The sequence below is a fragment of the Pistacia vera genome, unplaced genomic scaffold (assembly GCF_008641045.1).
Source record: "Pistacia vera cultivar Batoury unplaced genomic scaffold, PisVer_v2 Contig486, whole genome shotgun sequence".
Taxonomy (NCBI): Eukaryota; Viridiplantae; Streptophyta; class Magnoliopsida; order Sapindales; family Anacardiaceae; genus Pistacia; species Pistacia vera.
The window spans coordinates 272527-285384 of record NW_022196319.1 but is presented as its reverse complement, the minus strand read 5'-3'; the positions used below and the strand labels follow the sequence as shown (position 1 = coordinate 285384).

At 39.3% G+C, this 12858-nt stretch overlaps 1 protein-coding gene across 1 annotated transcript; it reads left to right on the top strand.

Annotated features, from left to right (window-relative positions):
- Positions 1 to 7655: 7655 nt before the first annotated feature.
- Positions 7656 to 9458, top strand: LOC116146972 (the record flags this gene model as incomplete). Its single annotated transcript, XM_031432394.1, has 1 exon — positions 7656 to 9458. A coding segment is annotated over exon 1 (1575 nt), but the record flags the coding sequence as incomplete, so codon positions are not given.
- Positions 9459 to 12858: the final 3400 nt, after the last annotated feature.

Genomic DNA, 12858 nt, shown 5'->3' with positions numbered 1-12858 from the left:
ATTCATATTATTCAGAATTAGTTTCTCCAATTGTGCTTACATGTTAGTAAGTGAGAAACAAGAATAGAGAAAGGACAGAAAAAGAATAGAGAAAGAATAGAGAGATAGAACAAAAAAAGAATAGAGAAAGAACAGAGAGAAAGAATAGAAAAGAACATAAAAGAAGAGAGAAGTGTGATGTAAGGAAAGAATTCAGAATATGAGCAACGGAGATAGAAGTGTAGCATAACGGGTTTGCTTACTGAGCAATTAGTGCTTACCCCGTTGTTTTCAATGTTTTTGCAGGTAATAGTTGAGATGTGGTCACTTGGAATGTCAAGATACGGAAGGGTCGGGAACACTGTCGAGCTTCTTGAGAAATTTATTTACACTATGTATAGTTTTGTATATATAAAGAAAAATTGGGCCCATTATTTTAGACTCATCTACATGTATATTTTTGTAATATATATAGTGAGTTTTACTGTTTATTTTATGAGTATACTAGCTAGAGAGAGAGTCATTACACACCCACACTAATATCATCACATGTTATTCAATGGAGACATTCAGCATGCATACTATGCAATGTTATTGCCCAATTAACATTACTTGCATAGGGAATTCTTCGATGATCTGATCTTCTGAAGATCCATGTCATCCGGACATTTCACATGCAATATTAATTATAATATAAATAAAAGTAAATCAACATGTGAAATAAGAACACTTTCTTTTATTCATAATACATTTACAAGATATAATGTCCTTAAACCGACAACACGATTGGTTATTAGGGCATACACTAACAACGTCTTCCTTCACCGTCTACACAATCTGCCATTTCCAGTGGTTTGCCTCTAAAGTGTCATTGCATTCCTCATACATAAGTCTGCTCGCCATGGCAACCTAAAAAGAGGAGACGAGGAGTCAACAAGAAGCAAGAATAACCTATAAAAAGGAAAAAGGGGGGGGGGGGAGGGGGGGGTGCTAATTATCAGTACCTTCATTTCATAGCTGCAGGCTGAAGCCAACATCTAGGAGGGAGACGAGTCCCTGACGGCCGTGAATGTTCATGAGGTGACACAAATCTTGGCCACCGCTCCCCAACACCAATATGGTCGGGAAGTTGGTCGATCAGCCCATCCACTGCGGCTTGGACTGCTTCATCTGTTTCCTTATTCTTTGGCTAGGATGAGCCAGGTTTGATCACCCCAGAAGTACCTTCCTCACTAGTAAGGGTGAATTTCTTCTTGGCCAAGCCTTTAGCCTCTTCCTTTCGAAGGCCGCCAGCCTGCGTGGTGACCTCTTTGCTCGAACCAATTTGCTACTCGAGTGCTTTAATTTTTCCTGAACCTCTAGTTAGTTCGGATGACTTCTTCACTAGCCCCTTTTGAGGCTCCATAATGCTTTTCCTGCCAACTGCCTTAGTGGTAGTCGTCAGCTTCTTCACGCTTGGGCCTCCCCCAAGCTCGCCACCAGCGCGCTTCGAGTCAGCAGTTTTCGTGGGCTGCTTCTGTTAGGAAACGGTCCATATACGCAGCGAAAAATAAAATCGTAATAACAAGGATCATTCCCATTGAGCCAAGATCAAAGGCACAATTTTACAGTTTATGTTAAAATAGAAATCTGCAGAAATTAATCATGAGTTTAGAAAAACATACGCACGTTTGGAGGCTCCTCCAAATTTGTCAATGAACGTTTTGCTACCGACCCAAGTGTAGGATCGAACCCACGTAGTCCACACGAAGACAATCACAAATAACTAAGGAGGGATTTGCTGGATCCTCCTTAGCTTTAAGATCAAAGAAGAAAAATCAAATGAATTTATTTTGGGCAAAATGAATTCTGCCGTGGGAGAGTAAATGAGGCTGCTGTGTTTTTCCTTTTCAAAGAGAAAATGAGCTAAAAAATCACTTTTATTTTACAAACAACATTTTTCTTTTATAGTAATTTTAATGCCCTATTCCCATATGGAATAGGCTTGGGCTCCAACCCAAACACCCCATGTTACCAAACACTCTCAATTAGATATTTTATTTTATTTCATCATTATCTCAATTAAAATCAATTAATATATATTTAATCTATATATTAACATTTAACGATAATGATGATTTAATTAAATATATGCGAAGACATATTTAAACGTAATTTCTCTTATTTAATTTTTCTAATAAATTAAATAAAGGCTACGACCTCAGCAAATTTAATTGCACTGTGAAATTACCAAAATACCCTTTTGCCTAAAAAGACAAAAACGCCCTTCTTTCTTCTTGAGTCTTAAATTATCTTCTATGTGTGTGACCCATAGGCTTCTCATCATACCGGCAGTGTATAGTATCGCGATTAACACCAATTAATCGTCTCACTAATACATAGACCAAGATTGGCCCCTAGCAAGGCATCATGGCCACCCGATAGATTCGAATTCAGCAAAGTAGCTACCTATCAACGATATGGTTACCGTACAATTCGATCCTTTCATCATACGTTATCTCGACGAGACGAAAGCATAGAAATAATGTCAACCTTCGGTTACTCTCTATATTATGTATTCAGTTTCTAGACCAATGACTTGTATTATAATTCGGATAGAGCAACAACTCAATCCCACTATGGCCACAGTTTTATTGTAATTGCCATATACTGAATTGCGTCGTGAGATAGCTTTCTCCCGTACCCGGGAGTGATGAATCCTCTTTCGATCCACCATAGTCTTGATACACTCCTTGATACAGCCAATCACCACCGTATTGACAGCTCTAAATAGAACTGCGTTAGGCTAGTGTCAAACTGCACCAATCCGTGCAGAAGGCGCTCCAGTGATCTCAAGTCTAAGGATCACATGCACCACCATTCGTTAGAGGATTTATTCCATAGACACTGGGGTTACCATCCATATGGAATCCTCTAGTGGGTCAGTCCAGTGAACTTGCTGCGGTGTATCCGCCTACAACAAGCACCATGTGTTGCATCAGGTTGTCACCAAACAACCTTGACAAGTGAGATCAGTCACTGCCTTTCGACAGGGTCATTCAACACTATGATAGCCTTACCGTATTATATGTGCCCTTACTTCAGAATAATACTGGGGCTATGGACGTTTCTAGAATGGCCACCATATGTGCTCATAGGGTTCTCACTATCAAGATTTGAAACACTTGATACCCTCGTCACGGTTCTACCATTCTAAGGACATATATCAATATATATTGCAATAATAATGATTTTCGCGATATTAAATAAAATGCCTTTATTATTGATTAATGAACATTATTACAAAGAGTCAATTCTACAATAATTGATTGGCTCTAGGGCACCTATTCCAACAACTTCATCCCCAAAGCAGTCGGAGCCTTCGTAGTAGTCACGGAGGCAGCCGTTTTCTTCTTTTTTAGTTTTTCGGCCCATATTTCTACAAGAAAAAAAAAAGCATAAGAATTAGCAATCTATTTTGCGCGAGAAAGCAAGCGTGAGCAAGCAACAACTTATTTTTCTCCAAAAGTGCTAAGAAATTGGCCTCGTCCCGACAGAAGCCATATACTTTCAGGTGAGGAAGTGTAAGAAGCTCGTTGATGTTGCGTTGATTGTCCGAAAGATCGCTAAAACGCTGCAACATCTGTAAGCTTGCAGTTGAAGATAACTCTGCTTGACGTTAACTACAAAAACAAAACAAGATGATCAGTTAGAATGTACAAATAGAGAATAATCCTTGCATATACACGGGAAGCCCGAGCCTTACTCGCTTCCTTAGCGAAGACACCAGTCTCCTGGGCTTCGTAGAAAAAGAATTGTGAATCCCAGTGTGGAACTTTTTTTGGAACATCGATCAGCCTATTAAAATCATACTCTCCTTGCTTTGAAAAGGTAGTACGTCTAGTCTTGCCCTTTTTTAAGCCTGTACAAGTAGACGAGCTCTTCAACGGATGGCTCGCCCAATTTAGCGATCATGTACACGATGTACATCATGATAATGATCACGTAAGAGTTGGCCGACCGTCGAAAAGGAACAATGTCAAATTGCCTCAATATGTTATCGATGAAGGAGTGCGGGGGAATGGATACCCCACACCTAAAGAGAGTCTCGGAGGTTGCTACCCATCTAGGTGGGAGGTTCTTCCGAGAATATTCCCTCGAAACCATCAAGTTAAGCTACAGCGAGTAGACCGCTCTTATGCGTTCGAGATTCCCAAGGGTAATCGAGGATTGTGGTTCTCTTCGTAGCCTATGGGCTGGAGACGACAGAGATTGGGCTAGCTGAATCGAATCACGATCAGACAAGCCTGCATTGTCAGGGTTTGAGCTTCGAGCGACGAATTCTTTAGAGACCTCGGAGGACCAATCCCCAAGGGCTGTCGAGTCTACCGGCGAATCAAACATTCGATCTATTGTATGATTGCTAGATGACGACATGGTTGTAACTCGACTCTGGGTACCTGAAAAAAGAAGCGAACATGTGTTTGAGCTCGAACAAATTGGCGACCATTCCACACTCGCTTCTATTTCAAGCACCTGTGATAGCTCACGCAATGCAGCAAAAGTACAAGACCAACCTTAGACCGTCGGAGATGCACTGATAAGAATGCAAAATGTCATATTTACCCCCCCTTAATGTTTAGTCTTTTATATGTATTTGTTGCCTAATTGTACTCATTATTACTCTACTTTGATTTAGGATGCAAATGGAGGTGTTAATTGCAAAACAGAACTAATTAAGTGAATTCGGACAGTTTCGGCATTGTTTCATAATCTGGGCATAACTCTCTCATCCGAGCTCCGATTGAGATGATTCAAAATTCTGTGGAATGCTAAGAAATATATCTACAACTTTCATGTTTTGAGTTTGGAGAGATACTCGCTGCATCAAGGTTGTAATCGAGCTTGAAGTTGACGCATCTGCACTGGACGTCCTGGAACATTCTGCCTTGTCATGCAAATCAATTGGGCAATTTATTATTGGAAGGTTTGAAGACATGTGGCACGCAAGTTACAGCTCAGAATCACCACTTTCCTATTTTATTTTAGGACTTTATCTTATTATCAATTAATTAGAATTAAATTAGGATTAATGTTATTTTAGGATATTAGAATATTTCTTTTAGGAGATTGAGTGGGATTCAAATACTTGAACTGGATTTTTGTTAAGGGGATCAGATTAGGTTTTGGGAAAAGGGGACCACGCCTCTCTCTTCTCTTCTCTGCAATTTTTCTTTCCTTTTGAGTTTTTGTTTATGGCCATGAGCGGCTAAACTTTTGTAACTTGGTCGAAGGAAACGGAGACCTCGGAATCAACCAACTGTGAGATCTAATCTATTTTATTTTAGTGTTCAATTTTCGTGTTTGAGTATTGAATGTTATTCTATGCATATCTTCATGATTGATGCATTTAATTACTAGGAGGCCTACTAGTGTATTATTTGTTGCAATCTACTGCTAAGTTTGATATCAAATCCGTAATTGTTTGATCCCTCTAACTTGTGAAGCAATTAGGGTTAATAATTTGCTGCGTCAGGAATTAGTAATCTTAGGAAGAACATTCACCTAAATTAAATACAACCGCTTATGTTTGTGTTGTTTAGCTTCATCGGTTTCTCTAATTCTTAAGGCTGCCACTAGATTAAATCTTGAGCGCTTGTCTAAGGTTGTTTAGTGGTAAGATTAATTAAAATCGCTTGTTTCCTAATTAATTACAATTAAGGAGAGATAGGAAAATAGTTCTAACAGTGAATATTCAAAGTAAGAATTGATTTATTTTTTTTGCATCAATGATTAGTTGTAAGATTCCGATGGTGGATGTTGACGGAGACCAAGTTCGTTATTTTGATTGAATTCGGTTTGAATTATTTTGTTTTCCTGGAAAAGTTTCTGTTTTACTAAAAACCCCCCTCAGCCTTGTTCACATAACAAAAAAATTGGCTGGACACTCTCTGTGGGAATGACCATGACTCACACTACTACATGTGTTTTTAGGTTTTAATTCTGGGAGCCTATGATAGCACACCACGCACCCAAAAAACCCTAGTAAAACCTTAAAACATCCCATATGGCCACTACAGTAGCCACCCTTGGACACAAAAATCAGAAAAACAAAAGAGAATAAGGGAGAGAAGCCTTACCGGAATGGGGAAATTGCTGAGAACTCGTGAGAAAGACCACCACAACGATGCAAGAGCAACAGCGGAGAGCTGCAAGAGAGTCAGAATAACTTTCGGAGTGACTATTCTAAGATTTTCGCCACCTTTTATAGTGGTTTGCATGGGAGATGAAAGGGTGGGGTTTAATCATGGCCATTGACTTAAAGTCGATCCTCACCCTTCATTTATCGAGCAGTCTCAGCCCTTAGACGTGGCCATGTGTCGACCATACATGGGGAACAAAAAATCGTCAGATTACAGTAATAATAACTGTCACCCCACATTGCCTCGACTTCGTGCGTGAACAGCTGTCGTAACTGACAAAGGTTGTCGCATTTAATGCGACATGGCCACGTGAAAATTACCTTTATAACCTGACTTTAAATATTCTGAATTTTGACAGGTACCATCAGGAGTAAAGATCCAAGTGTGAGGTACGTCGGCCAAGTGTAAGGTCGACCATAGGAGCCCCGTTTGAACATGCACTCAAAGATTCACTGTTGAAGCCGAGCTTGGCATCAAATCGAGCAATAGTCTTCGAAGCATGAAGCAAGCATCGAACACTAGGGGCAGATGTTGTGTGTGGCTTTTCTGCCAAGCTCGGGCCAACGCAAGAATATAGCTCCACCCATAATGAGCTCAGTAACTATGATTGATCAACCCAGCATAAGCTAGTAACGGACAGTTCAAGGAATCATTCAATCAATCTCCAGATTATTTCAGATCTCAAATATTATGGGAATGACTTGATCAACAGCTATCACTGCGCAATCACAACACAAAATCGCGAGGGTATTGAAATTACGATTCAGATCGATTGTAATCTCTTAAATTTTGCTTTTTTTCTCTGTACAAATCTTGTATAAAAACCCTCTTGAACGATGAGGAATGGGGATTTTTTCAAAGGAGAATTGCATTGTAAGCTCTCACCGAAAATACAAAAAACTTAGTGGATGTAGGTTGTTAACCTCGCCGAGCCACTTTAAAAATCTCTTTGTCTTTTATTCATTTCGTTCATATTCATTACTGATTTTCACTAATCACGCACACATCAGTTCCGATTCTGGCAATGTCGATCGAATCACGTTGGTTGGTGCAGAATTCTATATCAACAATTCCTGAATATGCCATCCAAGAGGACCTACCTACGTACCCCAATACACTTAGCTATATATATTCAAATGTTGATAGAATGATTTCATATCTTCTTCTAGCAAGTTCTCATTCTACTATTTTCTAATTATACATTATTTTGTTCATATAATCCATGGCTATTCGACGAGGATGACGATGCAAGCTTTGGCTGTTAGTTACTAGACCACCCGTTTTAATTCATGACATATTTCGTATTTTATTTTATGTGTTTCTTTTTTGTGATTCAAAATTGAACATGTAAACAGACCAACACGTGTAAGCCCCAAATAAGAAAACGTCAAAATTCCACGTCCCACTATCATTGTCCATGCAAAATTCTAACCCGAAACCGTCAAATCTCTAAACCAGAAACAAAAAGAATTCAAGAAAGAAAGTGGAAGAAAATACGCAGGAGTTAATGCCGCCCCAAGTGAAATCCCACAAGTCATGGCTTACAAACCACCAGTTCCATGATTTCCAATACGTGGTTTGCGTTACTTCCAAGTTGGCAACTCCATCATCACTCATTTACATTATATAAACCTAACAAACATAAGAAAACTCTCTTCACATTTTCCCATCAACCAAACACCCACTTACAGCCAAAACTAAGAATCCGACAGCCAACAAACCATGCTTGATATTTGGTCATGGGTATGTGACCTAACCTACTCTACTGAGTGGGCCGAGTCAGAGTCTTCACTCATCTTTACGCTCGCGAACTCAGCCTCGAGTCAAGATGACTCTACTCGAGCGATTCAGCTCCGAGCTGAGATGACCTCCGGGTCCCACTCGGACCTGGTGGTGATCTTCAAAGTTTGCTCTCTGGGCTTTCACCTTGATAATCCTCAGAAGACTCTTTGGGTTTCCGACGCGTGTCCTCTTTCTTCAGATAAACCACTCCTCCCATTGTTACTCCAGCTACTCCAAGAAATTATCACCCGCTCCCCTACCGCGCACGATAGCACCTGTCCTCGTTCTCAGCTTGAAAAACTTAAACCTGACCCTGTTGCATGGATCATGGACTCTCACTCCCCGGAATCTTTCTCAAGTTTCTTTAATTTAGTTTTCCTCACGCGTTTGTTCTGGTTATGTATATTTGACGCTCCCAGTGAAGTTGGTTCTCTTTACTTCAATTCCATTTTGGGTCCGAACCTGGAAGCGTTAACCAACAAGCACGCGCCAGTGCTGCGAACCTTTTTGCAATCAGTGGGCGTTGACGCGGAGCTGTGTTTTATGCGCACCCTGGGGTATATCTTAGTAAAATGGTTGATTTTAAGAGATATGGGCGTAGGTTTACAGACGTTAACACCACTGCCAAATCAGCATCCTAGGTTCGCTTATGCCACGGAGGCACAGGGTTTTTGGATTTTAAAAGGATACGCGCCGATTTCCGCCATGAAACAGACGCACTCCAACGGAAATAAGCTAAATAACGGTAAGTTTCCTATCATGGAAGCTAAAGAATCTGTTCTAAGATACGTCTTGGCGCACCAACAGCTTGAGGCTGTCCTTCAGCTGGAATATTCTGTGGAATTCTACGACGGTTATATTCAGGTGAATGCACGTGTCGATAATCTACGCTTCCACGTGGCAGAATTAGGGTTTAATAAAAACCAAGAGGTTGAATACGCAGATGAAAGACATTTTCCGACAAGGATACGGGTTTGGGTTGGGCCAGAAGTTGGGTCAAATTATGTGGCTGGGTTGAGCTTAGGCCGGTCAACGAACAACGGCGAAAGAGAAGTTGAAATGCAAAGGAATCTCAAGGGTAGTTATGGGAATTCAAAGATTCCGAAGGTGAAAGCTCGGGCGCGGATGACGACAAAGACCAAGACGAAAAACTGGAGGTGGGACCAGGATGTTGAAGGAAACGCTGCAGTTTTCGATGCAGTTTTGTGTGACAACACAACTGGTCAAGAAATGGCCACGTGGAGTGGACGTGGTGGCAACAGTAGCTTTAGAAATAGATATATAGGAGGGAACAGACCGTTTACGAAAACGGGTGGGTTGGTTTTTGCAAGAGGTGAATATGGAGAGGGAGTGGGATGGAGATTAAGCAGAGAAATGGAAGGGAGTGTGTTGAAGTGGAGAATTGGAGGGCAGGTTTGGTTAAGTTATTGGCCTAATAATGTGAAGAGTTCGTATTATGAAACAAGGCGTGTGGAGTGGTGTGACGAGGTCGATTTGCCTTTAATTCCTGCAAAAAAATTTTTTTTTATTTTTATTTTTTGTTTTAATTATTATGTATAGTATAGGAGGTTGTGTTAAATTTCATGTATCCATCTTGATACGTATAATTGCTTAGCTCATGTGGTAATGGCTATAGGCATCTACTGCCAAGCCAATTGTAGCATATAGAAGAATGATAAATACATGAACGTTTTAATCAATTGTATGCGTGAAAATTAGTATACATAGCTAATTTTTCAGTTGTGCTTAAACCTCGCTCATCTAATATTTGCATGTCAATATTTTTAATAATATTCTTTGTTTTCTTTATGATCAGGAATATCCAAGCAGTTTGTGCGTACCTCATCAATTAATCCTTTGAAACCCTAAAATTAACGATCGAATAAACTCTCTCCTTTACATGTGTTGTGTGTGATTTTTCCATCAAGCTTGGAGAAGTCAAAGATCAGCGAGGTTATAGCCCAATTCAGAATCGACTCGACTCAATTAATTGCTCGACCCAATATAAACTCATTGAGATGTAGCTCGACCCCAATATAAACTAGTCGCGACCAATCTCAATAGTTGTTCAACCAACTGACATATAACCTCAAATCCTGGATATCTCGGGAGGGATCAGATCGATAGCAATATTGACACAATCTCAGTGCCCAACCGCGAGAATATTGGAGTTGTGTTTCAATCTTAATTGTAATCCCTTTATTTATGCTCTTTCTTTTGTACAAAATCTGTATATAAACCCTTCCAACGATGAGAAAGGGGTTAGCAAATTGTTCTAGGATTATTATTGTAAGTTCTCACAGGAAATACAAAAACAGTGGATGTAGACACAAGAGTATAACTTGCCAAACCACTTTAAAAACTTTTTGTGTCATTTACTTTACCTCTTTTAATTCATTACATTACTGGTTATCCGTAATCACGCACAGATTAGTTCCGATTCCATCAAGGTCAATCGGATTGCTCTAGTTGGTGCAAAATCTTGTATCAACATTTTAACGTTAGAAATAGGGCCTCTGCCAAAATTTCAGAATTTTCGGCAAACAATCCCAATGACCTAATCACTCAAGGCCTACAATGGTTTGTACAAGATCAAAAACCACTATCGAAAACCACGACAACGTGGAAACGACCCACCAGGAGGTGCATCAAGACGCCGTTGGGCGTTAACCACTAGACTTGGCAAAACGGGTGGGTCTAGTGGTTATGGGCCAAAAAGGACTGGTTTTATATGGTCCAATATTTTGGGCCTGTACCCTACCATATACGGGTATGGGTCGACCCGCGGGTACCCATATTTTCTCTCTCCAATTTTCAATTTTTACAATTACACCCCCACAATTTATACAATTTTCATTTTTTGTAGTTACACCCCCACGATCAAATACTTCCTATTCAATTCAATTCACCAAAAAAGTTCACAAGCAAATCAATTTCATATCAATTTAAAACTAACAAGCACATAGAAAACAAATACATAAAGTCATAAACACTAAAACACAAACACAAATACAAACACAATATTCCAAATACAAAAACATAATATAAATATAACTTGGCATTGTTTCAACTAAAACTATTCTTGGCTAGCTCATGTTGAATGTTGATTTCACGAACACGATGGACCAATGGCTATTTAAGTAGAGTCTCTTGATTCCACAATCCTCACATTAGTTAATGCCACATGAAGCTCACGATCAACTCATCATCATCTACAATTAACAACTATAAATATTAGTAAATGAAAATAATAAAACATATGAAATATTGAATTAACATGTTACCTTCAAATTCATATCCATATAGAAAAGTCTGAGTGCATAACAAAGATTGTGCATTATCTGGTTTAAGTGAGCTTCGATATTTATTGAACACTTTGCTGCCAATACTAAAAGCGGACTCTAGAGCAACAGATGTAATTGGTATACTCATGATGTCATGAGCCATCATGGCAAGTGTCGGATTATAATCACAATTGCCTTTCCAATGTTCAAGGATATCCATATTATGATGTTTGATGCGATTAAACATTGGCTCTTCCAAATAAAGATCCAATTCAAACTTCCTAGTAACATTAAAGTCACTCTCATAGTTGTCAAAATCCTACACCATTTAAATAGTTAAGTATTAAAAGTTAAAATTGTTAGAGTAGATGCCCTAGAGTCAATCAATTATTGTAGAATTGACTCTTTGTAATAATGTTCATTAATCAATAAAAAGGCATTTTATTCTATATCGCGTAAATCATTATTATTGCAATATGTATTGATATATGTCCTTAGAATGGTAGAACCATGACGAGGGTATCAAGTGTTTCAAATCTTGATAGTGAGAACCCTATGAGCACATATGGTGGCCATTCTAGAAACGTCCGTAGACCCAGTATTATTCTGAAGTAAGGGCAAAGATAATACGGTAAAGTTATCATAGTGTTGAATGACCCTGTCGAAAGACAGTGATCGATCTCACTTGTCAAGGCTGTTTGGTGGCAACCTGGTGCAACACATGGGTGCTTGTTGTAGGCAGATACACCACAGCAAGTTCACTGGACTGACCCACCAGAGGATTCCATATGGATGGTAACCCTAGTGTCTATGGAACAAATCCTCTAACGAATGGTGGTGCATGTGATCCTTAGACTTGAGATCATCGGAGTGCCTTGTGCACCAATTGGTGTAGTTTGACACTAGCCTAACGCAGTTCTTTTCAGAGCTGTCAATACGGTAGTGATTGGCTGCATCAAGGAGTGTATCAAGACTATGATGGATTGACAGAGGATTCATCACTCCCAGGTATGGGAGAAGTTATCTCATGGTTCAATTCAGTATATGGCAATAACGTTAAAACTGTGGCCACAGTGGGATTGAGTTGTTGCTCTATCCAGTTTATAATACAGGTCATTGGTCCAGAAACTGAATACATAATATCGAGAGTAACTGAAGGTTGAGACTATTTCTATGCCTTCGTCTCGTCGAGATAACGTATGATGAAAGGATCGAATTGTACGGTAACCATATCATTGACAGGTAGCTACTTTGCTGAATTCGAATCTATCGGTGGCCATGATGCCTTGCTAGAGGCCAATCTTGGTTTGTGTATTAGTGAAATGATTAATTGGTGTTAATCGCGATACTATACACTGCCGATATGATGAGGAGCCTATGGGTCACACACATAGAAGACAATTTAAGATCCAAGAAGTAAGAAGGGCGTTTTCGTCTTTTAAGGCAAAAGGGTATTTTGGTAATTTTACAGTGCAATTAAATTTGCTGAGGTCGTAGCCTTTATTTAATTTGTTAAAAAAATTAAATAAGTGAAATTACCTTTAAATGTGTGTTCGCACATATTTAAATATATATTATCATTATTGTTAAATGTTAATATATATATTAATTGATTTTAATTGAGATAATGA